The 22,377-nt window shown below is 37.0% G+C and overlaps 1 protein-coding gene across 1 annotated transcript in view; it reads right to left on the reverse strand.

The window, feature by feature from the left end:
- Positions 1 to 22,377, reverse strand: part of KCNH5 (potassium voltage-gated channel subfamily H member 5) — a 320,730-nt gene that overhangs the window by 62,763 nt on the left and 235,590 nt on the right. Inside the window, exon 9 of the mRNA XM_059371301.1 lies at positions 1,598 to 1,850. Within this exon, the coding sequence (XP_059227284.1) occupies positions 1,598 to 1,850 (253 nt within the window). The remainder of the gene's footprint in view (positions 1 to 1,597; positions 1,851 to 22,377) is intronic.

The following is a 22,377-nucleotide window of genomic DNA, read 5'->3' on the forward strand; positions in this document are numbered from 1 at the left end:
GTTAAAGCCTCTGCTTTCGGCTCAGGTCATGATCCCGGTGTCCTGGGATGAGCCCTTACATTGGGCTCTCTGTTAGGCAGTTAGCCTTTTTCCCCCTCTCTCTCTCTGCCTGCTTCTCTACCTACTTGTGATCTCTGCCTGACTTGTGGTCTCTATCTGTGAATAAATAAATAAAATCTTTTAAGAAATAAAAATAAACACACACCCAGTGCTGATGCTCAGGTACTGTATGAATTTCTCTTGCAAAAATCACAAATAAAAATCATTCCTAAAAGAGCTTTCCCCTTAACTGTACTATTATTTCTAAATAGTTAAGAAGAGGTTTATAAAACAATTGTATTCGGTCCCTTGCAATCCTGAACCGCTTTCTGTAATTCTTATGAATTTTACTGAACCTATTTTCCCACGAAGGGTCACTGCTTCTCAATTCTCAAGTCTGTTGTTTTTTTCAGGCAATTGTGCTTTTTGAAATCAGTTCTTCATTTCTGTGCTGGGTTTTGCTTTTTGCAGCTTCTCAGACACATAAGTCAATCTTTGACTCACAAAAATAAGTGGCATTCAAGATATGGTAGGTTGACCTCAGTAGCTAAAAAATCCAGTAGTTTAAAAACTGAGCTCATTTTTCATGAGACACGAGCCATGAAAAATATGATGAAAATGGAGTTGACATCCTGCAATTCTAACTTCTTTTACTTCAGAGAAAAACAAGGGGTGATTCTCTTCTGACCTCATTGCTTCCTTTTAGATCTATGTGGACTTCATGAACTTGCTACAAAGATTTGAGCAGAAATGATCTAAAAATGCCATTTCATATAGTTTCACCAATATATATATTACCTTGCCCCAAACATGTAATTTCTTAAAAATTTGGTTATTTACATATACTATCACTGCCTTTTTTTGTTAGTATAACCATCTACTGGGCCTCCGAATTTTAGAATGAACTTTATTATTAGCCAAATAATTTTCTTGGCTCATGAATGGACAGAACCAGCTTTATAAACCTAAATTTACTTGTATTATGATTCCTCCAATATAATGGGTCAAATTCACTTACCTCAACACTTTTAGCTCATCACTTAGGTCCACTGAGACAAATGAGGCAGAAATATTTAGAATAAGATGATCTGTACTCAAGACCTAACTCATTTACTAACCAGCTGGTCAAGCCACTCAACTTTTCTGGTCCTCATTTTGTTCATCTCTAAAGGAAAGTGTTGAGTTAGGTTCTATGGCCCCTCTGAGACTAACATTGTAGGTTGCTAATTTGAAAATAGTTCCACAAGCCATCTTCTTCACACTTATCAACACCAGGATGTACAGTCACCTTAGGCTATGATCAGCTCTAATCTAAAAAGTATTGTCTTACCACTGCCAAAGAAAGTTTAATCAAACCCTTGTACAGCTCATTAAGCTGTGACCAGTACTAATGATCTTTGCTGAAAGAGCATTACTAGTTTTCACTAAGATTCATCATCTCATTAGTGACCCAATTTCCAAAGTCACCAAGCAGAGGAAATTTCTCTTAAGAAACCTGAGAAGCAAAATCTCTAAAACTGTTACACATTTGCTACTACATTAGGAAAGTTCACAGTACCTAAAATAGCCACCACCTCATCATCCTGGATGACTTCCAAGGATCCTGACACCACAAAGCAGAGGGCATCCACGCTTTCTCCAGCATGGTAAATGAGGTCCCCAGGAGCACAGTGAATAGTTTGGAACTCTACCGCCAAGGCGCGCAGACACCCATCGCTGGCCAATCGAAAAGCAGGATGTTCATTAAAAACCTTCCGGTTTAGATGAACACAGATATCAGCTCTCATGTCCTTGGGACAGATGGAGAGAACCTGAAGAAAGTGAGAAATGAATAAGTGAGAAGAAAAGAGAAAATGGCTATTTCAGGGGAAACAAAAGTCATCCAATAAATATTTACTGACCATGACAAAGTCTGCAACACACGGTACTAGACACTGGGAATGCAAAGTTAAAAGACACACTTCTCCTCTCAAGGACCTAATAACCCGTTCAGATGAGCTGATGAGTATAGGGACTATTACACTACAGCACCACAAGTAAAGTTTGGAGAGGGGTATGGATCTCCCCATAGAAAGCAGAGAGTCTTAAGGTGGTCCAGAAGGGTCTCAGAAAAAGATCTTAATATAATTTCCTCCAAGAGCTAAATAAACTAGGGCATTAACATTCATTTCAGTCTAGTCTCTGTTTTAGAGTTGAAACAAAATTCAGGATAATGGACTTTACTCCATTTTGGTGGTGGATTCATATGAATCAATTACAAGACAACAAAGTCAGCGAAAGTGCCCTTGCAACTTGACTTGCTGGCATGGGCTGAGAGAACTCTACCCTCTATGTGTGTCTTCTGTCACTCTGAAAGATTTTCATTTCACAAATAAATTTATGTCGAGGGAGTGAAAAGGGTATTCACCAGTCTTCTGTCGGGCTTCGACAATTGGAAGTGGCACTGCCAAAAGGTGGGACCACTACCGCATGACAGCCCCCCTTCACCCTGGTCTTTGACCCCTAAAGACTGCTGAGGGAAACAGGAGAACTCAAGCTCTAGGCATCCTTCAGAAGAGAGCACAAATGGCAGAAACATGCTTAGACAGCTCTCCATCTAAGGTTTAGGGAGCTCTTGCTGCCTGTAGCTTTCAGACAGGGCAATTAAGGACCCAGATTAAAATGGACACTACCGACCATATTCAATCAGAGCATCATCAAGCAAGATATGATTACAGAATTGGTGCTACTCACTTTAAAGATACATATACATACTCGCTTAGAATCCTCACCCAACCCCCTTGGTAAACTATTCCTTTTCGGAAATGTTTTTCTCTCAAGGTTTTCAACCTCTCAAACTGAACTGATCTTTCTCAATTAAGTTATACTGAATAAAGTTTTAATATGAAATAGTTTTCCCTCCTGTACTACATGCATTTGAACCTTTAAAAATTACCCAAGTCTTGAAATATCCTGAGTATTCTTTTTGTTTGGGGCTCACTATCGATGAAAAGTTGGTCGCTTCCCTGTGTAGAAGACGAATCCATCATAAATGTGAAGACTATTAATACTTTCCATATCCCTTCCCTTAATCTTTCCTAATACTATCCCTATTATTTTGTATCACTTAAGCTACTCTGTAGGTTTTTTATACTCTTTGAATTCCCATAGGGAGTGGGGATCAACTCACCTATCCTAAAAAATCTCATCTTTGAGGAAAACAATGCCTAACAGAGGTTTAGAAGCAGTTTGCACTTTCCTTCCATGTCAGTTTTTTCCATAATAATGCAATGTTCTATTATATTAACCTATAATGACTTCTGACATTAATCGTTCCATGGGTCCTTATTGAGCTTTTATGATGAGGCACACCCTTGCATTAAACCTGTGGAACTAGAAGGGTAAATGAGACACAATGTTTGCAATGTGGGAGCTAACCATAGAGTAGGGAGAGGTAGGCATGTGCAGAAACAACGAAAATACAATGAGAAATGTACTAGGGCAGGGCATGGCCTGGGTGAGAAGGGAGCCCATGAAGGCTAGGAGGCAACTTATGGTGTCGAGTTGTGTAAAAGATTGTCGGCTCAGGAAGACTTGGGTCTGGGTCTGAATCTATCACTTGCCACTCTGTAGCTTAAATTATTTCATCTCTTTAAACCTCGTCTGTGAAATGGGATAGCCCTTATTTCATAGGTCCATTGAAGGAATTAAATAAAGGGGCTTGAGTTTAGCCCAGTTTAGCCTTACACATGGGCAGGACTAAGGAAACAATGGCTTTATTATCCCTGTTGAACATGAGCATTCTTACAAAGTTTATTGTCGCATTATCTCTGCAAAAGCAATTTGCTTTTCTTTGATTTTCCACCCCAGTCTGAATTCTGTATCTTGGCTGTTTGATGAGATTCCAGGCAAAATTAAGAAAATATTTCAGCACTGAACCTGAAGATATTTCAAGCACTAGCTCATGTTAATATTTTCCTTAAGCTGAAAATGAAATTAGTGCTTGAAAAGCCAAAAAATAAAAATAATTGCAAAATACATACACACATGCATACACATTACACAGAACAGCTTAATGGAAAATAGATCATTCTGTTTCTATTTCATTTACCTTACAGGATTTTTAATTTTTTAGATTCACTGTGGTAACAGTCATTTTATGTCCTTTTAATTATTTCTTTCAGGATTCATGCAGCAAATGAAATCTTCTAATGCTAGTAATATTCTCTGTTCAGTGACATATTGAAAGAGGATTTTTATTACATTTTAAGTGCATTTTTCCCTTTTTGTTTCACTCCACTTATGACACTGACTCATTTATTATTTTTATTGATGCTATATACTAAAGTCCAGATGTCATAAAGTGACAAGTTAAAACTAAGTTGAAATAGACCCAAGTCACACACAGTGGCAAGCTCTTTCCCTACCCCTGGATAGAGCATGTGCCTTATATGCTGTGTCTGTCATTGAAATATGAGTATAGTGTTGTTGTTGTTGTTTTTTTAATGAAAGCACTACTGAGTGTCTTAGGCAAGGCAAAATTTAGTTTTAAGTGATAAAATTACTGTTCAAGATGATTCTAACACCTGCTCCTTTAGTCCCAATTTCAATGAACTCTGCCTCAAATGTTATATCCAATCTCTTGTGGGTAGGTTCCCTAATGGGTATCTTGTAGTTATAAATGAATGAAATTACATTTCACTAGAAAATATCCATACTGAAAGTGATTATTTATCCCCTCTTCATATCAGGATAGTTATAAATTAGTTTCTTAATTAAGATAATGAATAAGAAAATGGGATTGGGAGGGAGACAAACCATAAGTGACTCTTAATCTCACAAAACAAACTGAGGGTTGCTGGGGGGAGGGGGTTTGGGAGAAAGGGAGAAAGGGGTGGTATTATGGACATTGGGGAGGGTATGTGTTTTGGTGAGTGCTGTGAAGTGTGTAAACCTGGTGATTCACAGACCTGTACCCCTGGGGATAAAAATATATGTTTATAAAAAATAAAAAAATTATATTAAAAAAAATAAAATAGAAAGCCCAAAAAAAAAAAAAAAGATAATGAATAAGATTTCTCTTTGTAAGAGCTAGAGCTCTATAGAAGGAGTCACTTTTAGAATTCCACAACCAACCTTGAAAAAAGAAAAGAATGCCATGATCTGAGAAATAAATTTTTTTAAACTTATTTATTTATTATGCCAAGGGCACACCCAGTCACTCATTTAACTCAGAGCTAGTGATAGCTTGTTATCTGTTACATGCTGGCTAGTATTCAAGCCCTCCAGATCCAAGAGCAAAAACTCTCATAGTCCTTGGCCCTCTGGAGCTTCCAGTCAGGAATAGCTTGAAAAATCATTGTTCTTAGTTCAGTGCCCCATCTTACAGATAAGGCAGATGTACTGGATAAAGGTCACGTGATTTATCCCAGGCTTCTCAATATGTTACTAGCAAAACCCAAAACTCTTTGAGTTCCAGTTGTTAAGCCCTCAATTGTTCCTCAGTGAAGCTTAACCAATAATAAAATGCAATATTTGGCACTCTTTTATATTTTCTGGTTCTTTGCAGATACAGAAATATAAATGCTAATTTCTGAAAATGATTTAAGGTCCTATTAATCAAAATATAGTTTAATTATTAGCAAATCACTGACGGGACCACCACCACTACTACCACCATAGAACAGCCTAGATTTCTCTGCAGATATGTTTCCATTTCTAAACACTTTAATTTCAGCTTCAGATAAATGTGTGGCATATTTTAGTGTGTTGGTAAAGACATAAGGATGCATTGAAAAATTATTTATTTATCCCATTACTGTTTGCTAAAAGGAAGTTATCATACTTGAAATATAAGCTTTAGTGTGTACAGGGAAAGCACCTGAGCTAAATATTCTCAGGGAGTGAACATACTTGATAAATGGCAGTTTCCCCCATCACTTTCACACATTATAATATTACATATGTTGCTAAAGCTTAGAAAAGTAAGCCTAAATACTTTAATTAGAAACCAAAGAGTTAAATCAAGATTCCCTAAGGAAATGGCTGACTCGACAAAGCCCACAGAAGGCTTTACATTCTCTGTTATTAACTCTTTGAATACACTAAAAAATGCATTTTAATAACCACTATATAAAATGTAGGAAATCATAAACCTATAAAGAAGAACATAAGCTTTCTTCATTATTTACACATATTTATATATGTATATACCATTTTCATAAAACTTGAATCTCTAAACCTTTATTTCTTTCCATGATTACCCAATATCACATTATAATCATTTGCCATGCCATGAAATACTGATTTAAAAACAATTTGAATCATTCGTAATACTCCATCATACAATCAGAAAACTTAACCACTTCATTTAACTGGATATCTGGATTTGTAGTATTCCCTTTCATAAATCAAGGTATAACAAATACTCTCTCCATCAGATTGTCTGAGGACAGATTATTTTAGGAGAAAAATTAGTGTGTAAAATATAAAAACGTTTTCAAGGATCTTGCCAAATTGTTTTCCCAGAAAGTATATCAAATTACTCTCTAACCCAGTAGTATATGAGAATCACCCTCCCCTTAAATTCTTCATTTGCATTTGAAAAAGAAAAACCAATTTCACCTGAGACAAAAATAGAATTGTACATGGCTTGTATGGAATTGTCTATGGAACTGTAATGAGACAGAAGGCTGAGAGCTTTAATCTTAGTGAAGGCAGTCTCTTATCACTCACTACACCCTAGTTCAGGGACAACAGAATGATCACTTTTAATCACTCTATATCAAATTTCTAATCTGAAAATGAGGATAATGGTGATTATTCTATTTTAAGTGTCTGAAAGCAGTGAACAAAACAAGGCTCACTTTTGATGTCTCTCACTACTAAAATAAATTATTTTTGTTGATTATCTACAAAATCTTATGCCAGGAATAATATAGTGTCAGCTATTTTTAATAGTAATTGAAAAGGGCAGATGACCCCTGTGTTCTCTTTCTTAGGACAAAGGAATAAATGCATTAATGACATTCTGATAGGCAATGAAGTTACCACTGACATTCTTCAAAATCCCTGCTTCCTTTGATGCAATTAAGTTATGCATTCCTAATTAATCTCCCCTCACCGATCCAACTGAATTGGTATTAAATTGGTGAAAATCAGTGGAGAGAGTAAGGCAAGTGACATTTGAACATAAAACATTTTTACAATCCTTCTTGGGAATGAGGAGCTTAAAGTCTGCCAACAAATGAAGTAAAGTTCTCTACAGGAATTCAATTCTCATTCATTTTATGGGAAGAAAAGAAAGTTCACCTTCTTTTCTTTTTTTTCTTTTCTTTTCTTTTTTTTTTTTTAAGTGTAACCAGGCAGCCATGCAGACCAAGGGAGAGCAGCTGTCTGGAGGTTAGTCTGCCAATTTCTGGGGTATCCAAACCCCCCAAGGAATTAACTCAGGGACAAGGTAATGAAATAAAACCAAAGCAAATTAACTTCCATTATTTAAGTAAAAGGTCATATCTACAGAAGACTGCTATAACCAGTAAGAGATTATAGGTTAAAATTCATAGGTTTCACTTTAGACATAAATTTTCTGCAAATAGACTACAAATACAAAAGTGAGACTTAAGATTTTTATTTAAAATAATGTAGTGAAGGGACGCCTGGGTGGCTCCGTTGGTTGGGCAGCTGCCTTCAGCTCAGGTCATGATCCCAGCGTCCTGGGATCGAGTCCCACATCAGGCTCCTTGCTCAGCAGGGAGCCTGCTTCTCCCTCTGCCTCTGCCTGCCATTCTGTCTGCCTGTGCTTGCTCTCTCCCTCTCTCTCTCTCTCTGATAAATAAATAAAATCTTAAAAAAATAATAATAATGTAGTGAACCAATTCTACCAAATTTTTCATGGTTTTGGTTCTGCAGTTAAGTAAGTAATAAAAAGGAAAAAACAGCAATTGTTCCCAATTTTTAGCTAAACGTGCTGATGTTCTGGGCCACTAACTTCCCAAAGTTAGGGATCTGATGAAACTTAGAGTTTCAGTTGTTCTCCATTCTTGATCTTATGTCTGTACTTTTTTATGTGTGTATATTTGACTAAATAAGAATATTTTTACAGAGGACCTGAATTGACAGTTTTCCAAAGAAGACATACAGATGGCCAACAGACCCACGGAAAAATGCTCAACATCACTAATTATCAGAGAAATACAAATAAAAACCCCAATGAGGTATCACCTCACAACTGTTAGAATGGCTGATATGAAGAAGACAAAGAACAACAAGTATTGGCAAAGATGTGGAGAAAAAGGAACCCTTGTATACTGTTGGTGGAAATGTAAGTTGGTAGAACTACTGTGGAAAACAGTATGGAGGTTCCTCAAAAAATTAAAAATAGAAATACTGTATGATCCAATAATTCTACTATTGGGTATTATCCAGGGGAAGGGAAAACACTAATTCAGAAAGATATATGCACCCCTATGTTTATTGCAGCATTGTTTACAATAGCTAAGACATGGAAACAATCTAAGTGCCCATCAATAGAGGAATGGATAAGGAAAACATGGAATACAAACACACACACACACACACACACACACACACACAGTAGAATACTACAGAGCCATAAAAAAGGATGAGATTGTGTTATTTGCGACAACATGGATGGATTTAGAGGGTATTATGATAAGTGAAATAAGTTAGACTGAGAAAGACAAATTTCATATGACCCCACTCAAAAATGGAATCTATGAAAAAAAAAAAAGCAGAATCAGAACTATAAATAGGGGCACCTGGGTGGCTCAGTGGGTTAAAGCCTCTGCCTTCTGCTCAGGTCATGATCTCAGGGTCCTGGGATTGAGCCCCATATAGGGCTCTCTGCTCAGCAGGGAGCCTGCTTCCCACCACCCCACCACCCCGCCCCGCTTGCCTCTCTGCCTACTTATAATCTCTGTCAAATAAATAAATAAAATCTTTAAAAAAAAAACTATAAATAGAGAACAGATAGTTGCCAGGGGGAAGGGAGATGGGGTGTTGGGCAAAATGGGTAAAGAGGCTGGGGGAGATACAGGCTTCTAGTTATGGAATGAGTAAATCACAGGAATAAAAAGCAGAGCATAAGGAATATAGTGAACAATACCGTAATAGCAGTGTAATGGGACAGATGGCAGCTACACTTGTGGGGAACATAGCATAATGTATAAACTTCTCAAATTGCTAAATTGTACACCTGAAACAGAACATTGTGTGTCAACTAACCTCAATTTTTTCAAAAAGTAAAAATGAGAGTACTTTCCACATGTGAAAACATTTTCTAAGATTAGAAATATATTTTAAAATGTATTTGACTGAATTATCCAAAAGAGTAGTAACAATTTTGGAAACAATCTGGCAATGATCATTTTAAAGTTGCCTATGACAAATGACATTCCAGCTTCTTTAAATGAATGCACTTCTCAAATCAATGAAACAAGATGGAATTGGGAGGGAGACAAACCATAAGTGACTCTTAATCTCACAAAACAAACTGAGGGTTGCTGGGGGGAGGGTGGTTGGGAGAAGGGGGTGGGATTATGGACATTGGGGAGGGTATGTGCTTTGGTGAGTGCTGTGAAGTGTGTAAACCTGGTGATTCACAGACCTGTACCCCTGGGGATAAAAATATATGTTTATAAAAAATAAAAAATTAAAAAAAAAAAAAAAAAGAATGCATTTCTCACATACTCCCAGGTACTTCCGTTACCTGACTATATTGACAAAGGCTGAACATATATATCCCCGAAGACCCAACATTTCCACTTCTAGGTTTATGCCTATAGAAATGTACCAAACCACATAAACAAGAGCATTTGTAGGAGCTCTACTTATAACAGCTCCAAGCTGAGAATTACACAAAGATCAAAAAACGTTAGAATAGATCAATACATTGTGGTATGTTCATACAATGGACTGTTATCAGCCACAAGAATGAAAAAGAAAGAACTACACATAACATAGATAAATTTTAACAATATAATGTTGGTTGAAAAAGAACCTGACTCATAAGCTTCTGTCCCAACCTTCCAGTAGAGAGAGCAAACAAAAATTCCTAAAGATGTTCATTATCATTCTTTCAAATTATGTATGCAATTTAATATATCTACATGTGTGCGTGTGTGTGTAGACAACAACTGTAGAAACTAAAGGTAGTCAAAATAAGTCAGAGTAGTAAATGAAGCAAAAGATAGGTGAGTCGTTCATTCATATTGCATTTAATTTTAAAAGGAATTTGAGATCTGATTATTTGATTGTATAATATATATATGTGCCAATACACATATATACCTATATGTGTATATACAGAATGATTAAATCAAGAATATATATAATTTTATATATATTAATATATATAAAATAATAGCTAGAAAATTATGATGTCTTGAAAAGACTGGGAAATTATTAAGTGGAAGGAAAACTGAAATAAAACAAAATATCAATGTTCACACAACTGGGATCACACTGAAACATTTTTTCACAATCTAACACTCATATATAGATTATGGATGTGGTATATATGTATATACACGTATCAGTGTGTTTATGTGTAAAGATAACTCTGAACTATAAAGTTAGAAACTTTTCAGAGAACACTAAGCTCTTCCACTCACTCTCCCAATATGCTGACATTTACCAGACTAGACCTTGATCAATATGTTCTTATTGAGTAAAGTCTGTTATGTTGTTACATATAGTTGAAATAGGATAGCAATATCAGACTGAGCTTTCTGGTAAATTAAACCCTTCACGATAAGTAAAGTGCCTCAGGAATTTAGCTCTCTGGGACCACTAGAATAGACAAAAGGGCATAGCTATTTGGATATTTATATACTCAAGTATGCTTTCTAGAGTTTTTTTTTTTAAAACCACTCCACTATTCATTTTTAAATGATGAATTTTATGACATGTGAATTATAACTCAATTTTTAAAATAGTGGTAGCTTTGGAAGGGCACTGTAATTCCTTGTTAAGGCATGGGGCCATGTTCCAGGGTGATAAAAAATTTAGCTTGATCTGAGTAGCAGTTATATGGTATATACCCACACACAAAAAATCTATCGATCTGTATGCCTAAGATTTGTCAGGTTATATGTATATGTATGTTTGTGTGTATGCCTTTCTATAACGAAATTCTATATGGAAAACCATTACTATCACCATTCCCAACCACAGAAAATACTGGCATTTGGCAAATTTGGTCAAAATTAAGTTGCACTATCATGGGATAGAACATTGCAAGACCCGTGACTACCTAATTTCATTCAATAATTATGTAGTACTGGTATACAGTGTTTATTATAGCTGAAAAAAAATATATAAATACATACAATTAAAAACTGGTACCACACAGTTCCTTCATGCAGGTTGCCTGCCGGTCTTACCAGGAAGACAAGACAAACTTACCAGGTCAGTCGAAGCTACAGGGAAAAGACTAACATGTTGCCAAAAGAAGCCAACTCTAGTGGAAATAATATATAGTAGGTCAGAGGAGGGTATAAGTAAGGAATGATTGGGGAAAAGTCTATACAGGCAAAGCGAAAACTTGGCCATTTTACAATTAATCAACTTTATGATAGTGACCCTCTATTTTCATTTCATTTAATGGAAGCAGCCTTCCTTAAATGATGGGTACGTCACTGTGAATTTTTTTTTTCTTTAAAGATTTTGTTTATTTATTTGAGAGAGAGAGAGAGTGGGTAAGAGAGAGAGATCAGGAGTGGCGGCAGGGGAAGGGGCAGAGGCAGAGGGAGAAGCAGACTCCTCGCTGAGCAGGAAGGCCAATGCGTGGTTCGATCCCAGGACCCCAGGATCATGACCGAAGCCAAAGGCAGATACTTAACTGACTGAGCCACCCAGGTGCCCCTTGTTGTGAATTTCTATCACTAAATGTAGTATCTACTATCTTAATTAAGTTTGTATCAATGCTATTGACAAGACCTTAAAATACAAGAGTAAACATTGCTAGCTATTTGATTGTTTACTTAATATTATGTATGCTGTCATGGTGACCAGAATTTTTCAACATTTTTAGGACCAAAGTTAAACTTTTTTTATAGGCAGGAGCTTATTTAGTAGTACAGGAGAAATACATATGTTTTTTGTTTAAAAAATTCCTTTAAAACTCATTAGTATTCTACATACCCTAGAAACCAAATTATCATCTTTTTGATATAGCATGTTATGTTGATATTATTAAAAGGACTTTGGGAAGTAAGCCCTAAATGAATTTTGGTGTATGTCTTACTAATACTGGTATTTGTCACCAATGTCTTCATTGCTGAGAAACTAGACATATCAGTAATCAAACTTATTGTAATTGTCATCATCCAGAAAATAGTCATGGATACCAAAGTGAAAATGTCCACAAATAGGAAACACTGTCACAGAGCATGTAGTATTTACATGTAACAGATGTCCCTGAACCTCACTTATTGCCTCAAGGAATCTTACCGGAGGCCCAGATCCTGCAAACATGATCTAATTTCTGCCCAGGACATATCAAAGGCAGCAGCAGATTGATAGGTGAGTGTATTGACTATAAGAAAAGCAACAGATGAACACTTAATCCCAAACAAATACTCAAAAAAAAAAAAAAAAAGATGGATATGTGGAAACCACATTTAAAATTGTAATACCCTTTATGAGTTTTAAAATGAAATATTTAGGTACAATTCTAACAAAACATAGATAGGATCTGTATCTCAAAAATTACAAAATGCTGATGAAAAAAACAAATCAAAAAACAGTTAGGTTAATGGAGAAAGAAATCGTGTTGAAGAGTTGGAAGACCCAACATAGTAAGTATGTCAATTGTCTCTCCCCAAATTGATCTATAAGTTAAATGTAATTCTTATTAAAGTATCGGTAAGGCTCTTTTGAAGGCAGAGACAAGTTTATTCTAAAATTTATATGGAAAAGTACAAGATCTGGAAATATCTAAGACCACTGGAAAAAGAACAAAGTAGTAGAAATCACTCTACTCAATGTTATGATATACTATATAGCTACACTAATCAAGACAGTCTGATATTGGCAGAGGAAAGATAGCCTTTTCAACAAACAGTGCTGGAGAAATTAGACATACACTGGCAAATAAACAACAATATTCAACTTAAGCCTCACACCTTACACAAAAACGAACTCAAAATGCATCATGGGCTTATATGTAACAGTATAGAAGTTGAAGAGAATGAGAAAACAAACCACAAACTGCGGAAAAAATACTTGCAAGCTACATATGCAACAAGGAAGAGATATTTCAAATATAAAAGAAGTCTCAAAACTCAACATTAAAAGAAACCCAATTAGAATATAGGCAAAAGAGGGGTGCCTGGGTGGCTCAGTCATTGGGCATCTGCTTTCTGCTCAGGTCGTAATCCCAGGGTCCTGGGATCGATCCCTACATCGGGCTCCTTGCTCTGCAGGGAGCCTGGTTCTCCCTCTCCCACTCCTCCTGCTTGTGTTTCCTCTCTTGCTGTGTCTGTCAAATATATAAATAAAACCTTTAAAAAAAAAGAATATGAGCAAAGACAATATGTTTCACTGAAGAGAACATACAGATAAAAAATAAGCACATGAAAATATGTTCAACCTTATTATCCATTAGGGAAACATGAATTAAGCCCACAATGTGACATCACTCACTGTCTTATCTAAAATAAAAAAAAAAAAAAATAACGATAGCTCCGAATGATGTGAGGGCACAGAGAAACCAGACTGCATTTACACTCCTGGGTATACAAAATCGTACCCCCACCCTGTAAAAGAGTGTGATGGTTTCATACAAAAGTAAGCATGTGCTTACCATATGACCCATAATTACACCTTTGGGGGTTTATGCCAGAGAAATGAAAAATTTAAATTCACACAAAAAACTCTACATGGATGCTTAGTGCAGCTCTACTTTGCAATAGTTCCAAACTGAAAGCAATGCAAATTTCCTTCCGCAGGTGAACAGTTGGACAAACTGTGTACCTCTGTGCCAAGGCATCCTACTCAGCAATAAAAAGGAACAAACTGCGGATACACACAGTAATTTGGAGGAAGTAACAGCATAGATCGATCGGCGGTTGCCAGGATTCGGGAAGCTGGAGGGGAGGGAGGTGGCTGTCCGGTGTGAGGGTAGCACAAGAGATCCGAGCGACACAACTCTTTCTGTATCTTGACCGCAGTGGTGATGACACAAATCTACGCTTGTAATAAAATTGGCATAAAACCACAAACATATACTCACACACACCCGAGTGTGTGTAAAACAGGTGAGATCTGAATAAGGTTGATGATTTGTATCAATGTCAATTTTCTGGTTATAAAGGAAACTGGATGAAAGGCATATAGAGAATCTCTCGGCACTGTTTCCAACAAGCACGAGAACCTACAATTATCTCAAAAAAAAATTTTTTTTTAAACTACAAGTTTTGTTCCTCTCTCCTGAAGAACAGACAAATAGGCTCCCCAAAACTGGAACCCACGGAACATCAACTAATAATGGGGCCTAGCATTTGTTTCCATTAACACACGCTTATTAAGTGTTACTTCTCATAAAGCCAGAACTCCAGGAGAAAGCCACTCGGCAGGAGAACCCCTGGATTGACACACGTCAGCTTGGCAGGAAGATGAGCTGAATCCCACCAGAGACCATTTTAGTTCGTCCCTCTGCTCCTGGGTATCACAACCAACGACAAGCTTCTGACCTGATGCTCTGGCCCCTAGCACAAAGCTGAAGGTGTTGGCCCCCGAAATATCTTTGCTTTGGGAAATCAACCTGCAGCCTTGCATTTTATAACAGAGCCCTCTAGAACATATCCTAGTGTCCTCTTCTTAAATACCCGGAACACCTCAAAACTGTCTTGAAAATGTCATTTAGAGAAAGAGTTTGCTCAGCCCTTGGTGCTGTTTCCTACCCGAACAAGATCTTTACGCTATTATTTTCCCTGGTTTGCCAGTTTTATGTAATCTAGGATGCTGAGGGAGCAGTGTCGAAGAAAAGGGAATAACTCCTTCCCCAAGCTCGCCGGAGTTTCCAAAGCACTTGAAGAGTTCTGTCCTCGTTGGCTACGTCATTCGCTCATCAACAGACAGTCGGTCACCTGTGAGTGCCAGGATTGTGCTACGTCTTTGGGTATAGACAAACAGCAACAACACACTGCCACTATCTTCAGAAGCTTCTTATCTGTCAGGTAAGATACTTTAGCCAAAAAACAAATAAACAAACAAAAAACCTATACTGTTTTTATCAATGGGATAAGAGCAACCTTCTGGAAAAGCATCAAGTGACTTAAAAGGTCTCTTTCCTAGGATGGTGAGCGGCTTTAGGCCTTTTTGTGAAATCACAGCATCTACCATTTTAGCAGAGTGGCAAACCCAGTGTCCTTCTCCTAAGGCTCAAACACAATCCAGCGGAGATTTCAACATCGTTTCTTTAGAGTCAACTGATTCAGGCTTTGGAAGAAAAAAGAATAGCAACAATTTAATCCGTACCCAAACTATACAATATAGGTATTATTCTTTCCATTTTAGCAAAGCTTATTAAGAGATCCATGGTTTGGGTGACTTTAAAGCCTTTTACTCTTTCTACAACACACCATTGCTTCTGGACAGAGACAATCAACAGAAATTTATCCCGAGTCAGCTTGTGACCGTGGGAGGCCCATTAGCCTCTAGAAGCTAAGCCTGATTCAGAATGCTATCCATTATGGTTTCACAATGGCATGTGGCCCTTTTGGGGACATTTCCTGAAAGATCCTCAGGTTAGGACTCTGGTGCCCAATACCTGCCAAAACTCTCACCATTTTGCAGCAACACCGCCATCTGTCCCCTGCCCTGACTTTCTAATCTTTTTACATTCTTCCTGCTCCTCAAAATGACCCTTGATCTTATCCCACTCACTCCCTAATAAATCTAATCATTTTCTGCATTTAGTTCACCCCTTCTCAAAAGTTTCTCCATTTCAAAGTGACTGACTCCGAGAGCTGACACCTTTCCCTGATACAAGGGACAGATTCTCATGGAGCATGGTGGTGTGGACAATTCAGTCCTTGTGGAAGTAAATGCTTCTAAACACCCAACAGTCAGATCCACGCACACTGTCACCAGCAGCTAACCGTATTAAGATCTCCAGGACCTTCCCTACCAAGATGACCTCTCCTGTCTTCACTGTTTAAACACCTAGCATAGATTTCTATGGGTCCTCATTCTCAACACTTCGTATGATTCTTCTCCATTATATATTATCTATGAAAACGCCATACGTGATTCACCTCTCTCTGGCTTGATAGTATCACACAATTCTGACGGATGCTTTTATTTATTTACTTTTTAAGATTTCATTCATTTATTTGACACAGAGACTGAGAGAGCACAAGTAGGCAGAGTGGCAGGCAGAGGGAGAAGGAGAAGCAGGCTCCCTGCAGAGCAGAGGGAGCCTGATGCAGGGCCCTAGGATCATGACCTAAGCTGAAGGAAGTTGCCCAACCAACTGAGTCACCGAGGCGCCCCCCCCAACTTTTTTTTTTTTTTAGATTTTATTCATTTATTTGATGGGGGGGAATGCTTTTATTTTAAAACAATGAACACAAAATGGGCACTTGTCAATACCTAGCATGTCTACTGTATTTCCTGGACATTTATAAGGTGTATAGGACATACCTTAAAGTTCACGATAACAGCCCCCTATTTCCTAGTATGCAGTGGGCCAGGTTTAGGGGGTTTTTTTGTTTGTTTGTTTGTTTGTTTCAGGCTGCTTTCCTAAACTGTTTAAACATCAGTTCTGTTCTTTTTGTTTTATTTCCTGTTTTGGTAGACGCGAATTTTATGTATGTTAGGTTATTATAGGTATGTTCTCTATTACATGTTGGCACATGGTGTACCTCTTTCTATATTTCTGCTTCATTAATTTTTTTGCTCTTTTTATTTAATTCTCTATCTTCTTATAACTATTAGTCTATAATAAAAAATAGAATGTGGGCACCTTGTAATTTAGTCTTCACTTGAAGGTTATTTTTATCTTCTTTCATTTATTTTCTGACTTGATCAGCTCCTGTATTTCTCTTTCCAAACTAATTTTTTGGATTTATCACTTTTGAAATTCTTTCTTATCTTAAATTCATTTCACTATATTTAATTTTAATTTGGGTGCTATATGCATTTTCTTCTATACCATGGCTTTTTGTAGGAACGTGCTTTCATGTTGAAAAGCTCTATTTTCTGATTTCTTTTCCAGCATCTTTATATATTATATCTATATATGGCCTCTCTCCTTTTTTTGGTTTATCATTATTTGTATTTTTCTTAACCAGCAGAAGTAGAGTCCTCTGTGTGTAGGGGAAGGAGAGGGAGAGAAATGAGAGTGTAGGGTCAAGTTTTCTTCTGTTATCCTACCAGATTCCTTAGTTCAAAGACACCCTCCTCTGTTACAGCAATTAAGTGTAATTTCTTCGTAAACAATACAATTTGGATCTAAACTTCTTACATCTTGTTCTTAGTCCTCTTCTCTTCAGACACTTCTTTTCACCCTTTCACCACTAAGCTTCTAAAGAAAAACATCAGTCTCCCAAGGCTTTTCTTTGCCCCTGATGTATGGCCTTCCCAAAACTATTTCTCCTTATCCTAAGTACACTCCAAGCTGCCCAGCTCCACAAAAGCATGTATTCTGGTTCCCTAGGTCTCAGTCCTGGCCTCAGTATTTTGCATTCTGGATGCGATTGTTCATTCTGATGATGAATGCTGGTCTCTGTTTTCTGTTCTCCATCTTGACTGAGACCACATGCCTCTTCCTCTGTTTTGTATATTTCCCTCCTGACTCCCAGCACTGTTGTGTGTCCCAGAGTCTACTCTGTTAGCTTGGACATGAATAAAATTTAAAAATTTATGGTATTCTCTCTTACCTGAGCTTTAGCTGTACTCTGAGGGTAACTTTATTATCCTTGTTAGCCTAGAGATTTGGGGAGAAGAGCTGTGAGCAAAGTTTGGCTGCCACAATTATATTATGGGAATCTAGAGGTCAAAATTATGTTTTTAATTGTATTTCCTCTTTGGAGAAATGCCTATTTGTATCTGTTCTCTATCTTTCTATGTGGTTATCTTTTTCTTAGTAATTTATAGGAACTCTTTATATATTCTGGAAGCTTACCCTTTACTGCTTAATTTCAGTACTTTCTCCCAATTTGTAGATTATTTTTTCACTTTTTTTGTGGTGTAGTTTTATGAATATTAATTTTAATAAAGTTAAATTTATACTTGTTTAGTCAAACCATCTCATATTTAAGAAATTAAAAAATCCAATCAAAAAATTTCCTACATATTTTTTCTTCTTACTATGGTAGGAACACTTACCATGAGATGTACCTCTTAACAAATGTCCAAGTGTGCAATACAGTGTTGTTAACCATAGGCACAATGTTGCACAGCAGATCTCTAGAACATATTCATCTTGCATAACTAAAACTTTCTAGCCACTGAAAGCAACTCCCAATGCCCCTTCCCCAGTCCCTGGCAATCACCATTATATTCTGTTTCTATAAGTTTGGGTATTTTAGATACTTTATGCAAACAGAATCATGCAATATTTGTCCTTCTGTGACTGGTTATTTCACCTGGCATAATGTCCTCCTGTTTCATACACACAGTTTCATATGGCAGGATTCTCTTCCTTTACGGTTGAATAATACTCCACTGTATGTGTATACCACATTTTTCTTATCCATTTATCCACCAATAGATTTAAATTGTTTACACATCTCAGCTGTTGTGAATAATGCTGTAGTGAACATGGGAGGGCAAGTGTCTCTTTGAGATCCTGACTTCAATTATTTTGGGTAAATACCCATAAGTGGGATTCCTGGATCATATGGTAGTTCTTTTTTTTTTCCCCCCTGGAATTGTAGGAGATTTTTTTTTCAGTGATCCATAATCCATTGTTTATGCACCACACCCAGTGCTCCATGCAATACGTGCCCTCCTTAATACCCACCACCAGGCTCACCCAAGGCCCCACCCCCCTCCTCCCCAAAACCCTCAGTTATTTCTCAGAGTCCACAGTCTCTCATGGTTTATCTCCCCATCACCAACTCACTTCTCCTTTCCATCTCCCAGTGTCCTCCATGTTATTCCTTATGCTCTTTTTAAAAAATATTTTATTTATTAAAGAGAAAGAGTACATACAGAAGCAGAGGGGAGGGACAGAGGGAGAGAGAGAAGCAGACTCTCCACTAAGCAGGGAGCCCTACTTGGGGCTCCATCCTAGGACCCTGGGATTATGGCCTAAGTCTAAGGCACACACTTAACTGGCTGACCCACCCAGGTGACCCTGTAGTTCTATTTTTAATTTTTGAAGAACTTGCATACTGTTTTCCATAGCAGCTATACCATTTTACATTCCCACAAATAGTGTACAGGAGTTCCAATTTCTCCACATCCTTGCCAACAGTTATCATGCTCTCTCTCTCTCTCTGTAATAGCCATTCTAATAGATGCTAGGTGATACCTCAATGTAATCTTGATTTGCATTTTCCTGATGCTTAAGGATATTGATCATCTTTTCATATATCTGCTGGTCATTTGTATGTCTTCTATATCTTCTATGAAGAATGGCTAATTCAAGTCCTTGGTCTATTTTTTAATTGAATTATTGTTCTGTTTTTGTTTTTTGTTACTATGGAATTGTATGAGTTCTTTATATGTTTTGGATATTAACCCATTATCCAATGTAGCCCTTAAAAATATTTTCTCCCATTCATAGGCTGCCTTTTTCCTTTTTTAATATTTTCCTCTGTTATGCAGAGGCTTTTTAGTATGATGTAGTTCAAGTTGTCTTTTACCAATCTTATTGCCTGTTCTTTTGGTGTCTAATTCAAGAAATCATTGCCAAGACCAATGTCATGAAGTTTCCCCTATGTTTTCTTCTAGGAGTCTTACAGTTCCAGGTCTTAAGTTAAATTCCTTAATATTGAGTTGATTTTTCTGTGTGATGAAAGATAAAGATCCAATTTCATTCTTTTGCATGTAAACATCCAGTTTTCCCAGCACCATTTGTTGAGGAGACTATCCTTTCCCCATTCTGTATTCCTTGGTGCCCTTATCAAATATTAGTTAGCCAGGCTTTATTTCTGGGTTCTGTATGGTATATATGTCTTTACATCAGTACCATCCAGCTGTGTTCTTTCTGAACACTGTTTTGGCTATTTGAAGTCCTCTGTGGTTCCATATGAATTTTAGGATTTTTTTCCTGCTTCTGTAAAAAATGACAGTTTTTAATATTTAAATCTTTAAAGCCCAGAATTGATTGCCATGGTGTGGAGAGGTTAAATTGAATTTTTTCCCCCATATGGATAAACCTTAAACACAATGACATAATTATTGAATGGTCTCACCTTTCCCACAGATCTGCATTTGCCTGTCTCTGACATATAAAATCTCCCCATATGTTTGGGGCAATTTTTAAGCTCATTATGTTATGCTATTACCATATGTTGATTTGACTGTCCCTACGCCAAATCTTAATTATTACACATTACTCCTCCTCACTCCAATATTGCATCTGTCTCCACTACTCTAGTAAATCTGTGTTTATCAAGTCCAGCAATAAGCTCTATGTTGCAAAATATAAATGGAATTTTTCACATTTTATTTTATGTGTCTTTTAAAAGACTTCAAAACAGTGGTTCATTTTCTCTCTCGACTTACATAAAATCAAATACTCCCACTTTTCTTTTTCTTAATATTTTATTTATTGACTTGACAGCGTGAGAGAGAGAAAGAGAGAGAACAAGCAGGGGGAGCAGCAGAGGGAGGGTAATAAGCAGGCTCTCTGCTGTGCAGGGAGCCTGATGCGGGGCTCGATCCCAGAACCCTGGCATCATGACCTGAGCTGAAGGCAGAGGCTTAACCCACTGAGCCACCCACATGCCTTAGATCTCCATTTATTTCTGATATCACCAGCTACTGCTCAGTGCTCCTTTAGCCTTTCCCATCTGCTTGACATCTAACTGTAGGAGTTTCTCAAAGCTTGGTCTTATACTCTTTTTTCCTTAGCTATAATGTCATTTTGAGTGATCACAGCTAGTTGCTGGTGGTCTTTTATATAGAGATGTTTTCCAAATGCATATGCCCTTTGACCCCAGAATTATACCTGTTGATGAAATACATATTTATTGAGCATCCACCATGTACCATTCACTATCTAGATGCTAATTATTTAGCAGTGAAAAAAGAGGCAAAATTGCCTGCATGAAATGTTTATTCTAATAATTCTAAGATCTACTCTAATTCTTTAACAAAGAAATGAACTCTATATATTTATACATATACACATATATATAAATTATACATATATATATATATATACATACATACACATATATAATACTTCAGTTTATGATAAGTTCTGTGAAGAAAGCTAAATTAGGGAAGGTATCTAAGAACTTTAGGGGTGGAAATGCTACAATTTTGAACAGGACAGAAATCTGACAAACTGACTAGACATTCAATAATGGTCTTTTTTGTTTGGTTTTGTTTCAAGGATACAGGTCTGTGATTCATCAGTCTTACACAATTCACAGCACTCACCACAACACACACCTTCCCAATGTCCACCATCCAGCCATCCATCCCTCCCCTCCAACAACCTTCAGTTTGCTTCCTGAGATTAAGAGTCTCTTATGGTTTGTCTCCTTCTCTGGTTTCTTCTTATTTCACTTTTTTCCTCTCTTTCCTCGTGATCCTCTGCCTTGTTCCTCAAATTCCACATATCAGTGAGAGCATGTAACAATCATCTTTCTCTCACTGAACCAGAAAGAGTCCTGATGCCCATCCACTGAAGAATGGATACACACCTAGTAATCTTAAGCAGAGGTCAGCAAACTACAACCTGAAGACCAAATCTGGCTCACTAACTGTTATTCGTACAGCCACTCAGCAAAAAATGGTTTTTACATTTTTAAATGGCTGGAAACAATCAAAAGAAAAATAGAGTTCATTACATTTGAAAATATGTGAAATTCAAATTAATGTGTCCACAAACAAGATTCTATTGGGACACAGAAATATTCATTAACTTACTTCTTATTGTCGATCGCTCTTTTCACACTATAATGGCAAAGTCACGTAGTTGAAACAAAGACCATATGGCCCACAAAGTCTAAACTATGTCCTAACTGGTTCTTTTAACAAAAAGTTGGTGTATCCCTGATCTTGATCAGTATACTTTATTGCTTGAAAACAAAAGTCCCATATGGCAAAGTTCTGTTTGGATTCAAAGCCAGAAGAAAATATGTAACTCCTTACACAAGTGTGTTTGCTTCCTTTATTAGACAAAAATACTTCTCTTCTAATTCAGCT

This window comes from Mustela nigripes, chromosome 13 (assembly GCF_022355385.1).
Source record: "Mustela nigripes isolate SB6536 chromosome 13, MUSNIG.SB6536, whole genome shotgun sequence".
Lineage (NCBI taxonomy): Eukaryota > Metazoa > Chordata > Mammalia > Carnivora > Mustelidae > Mustela > Mustela nigripes.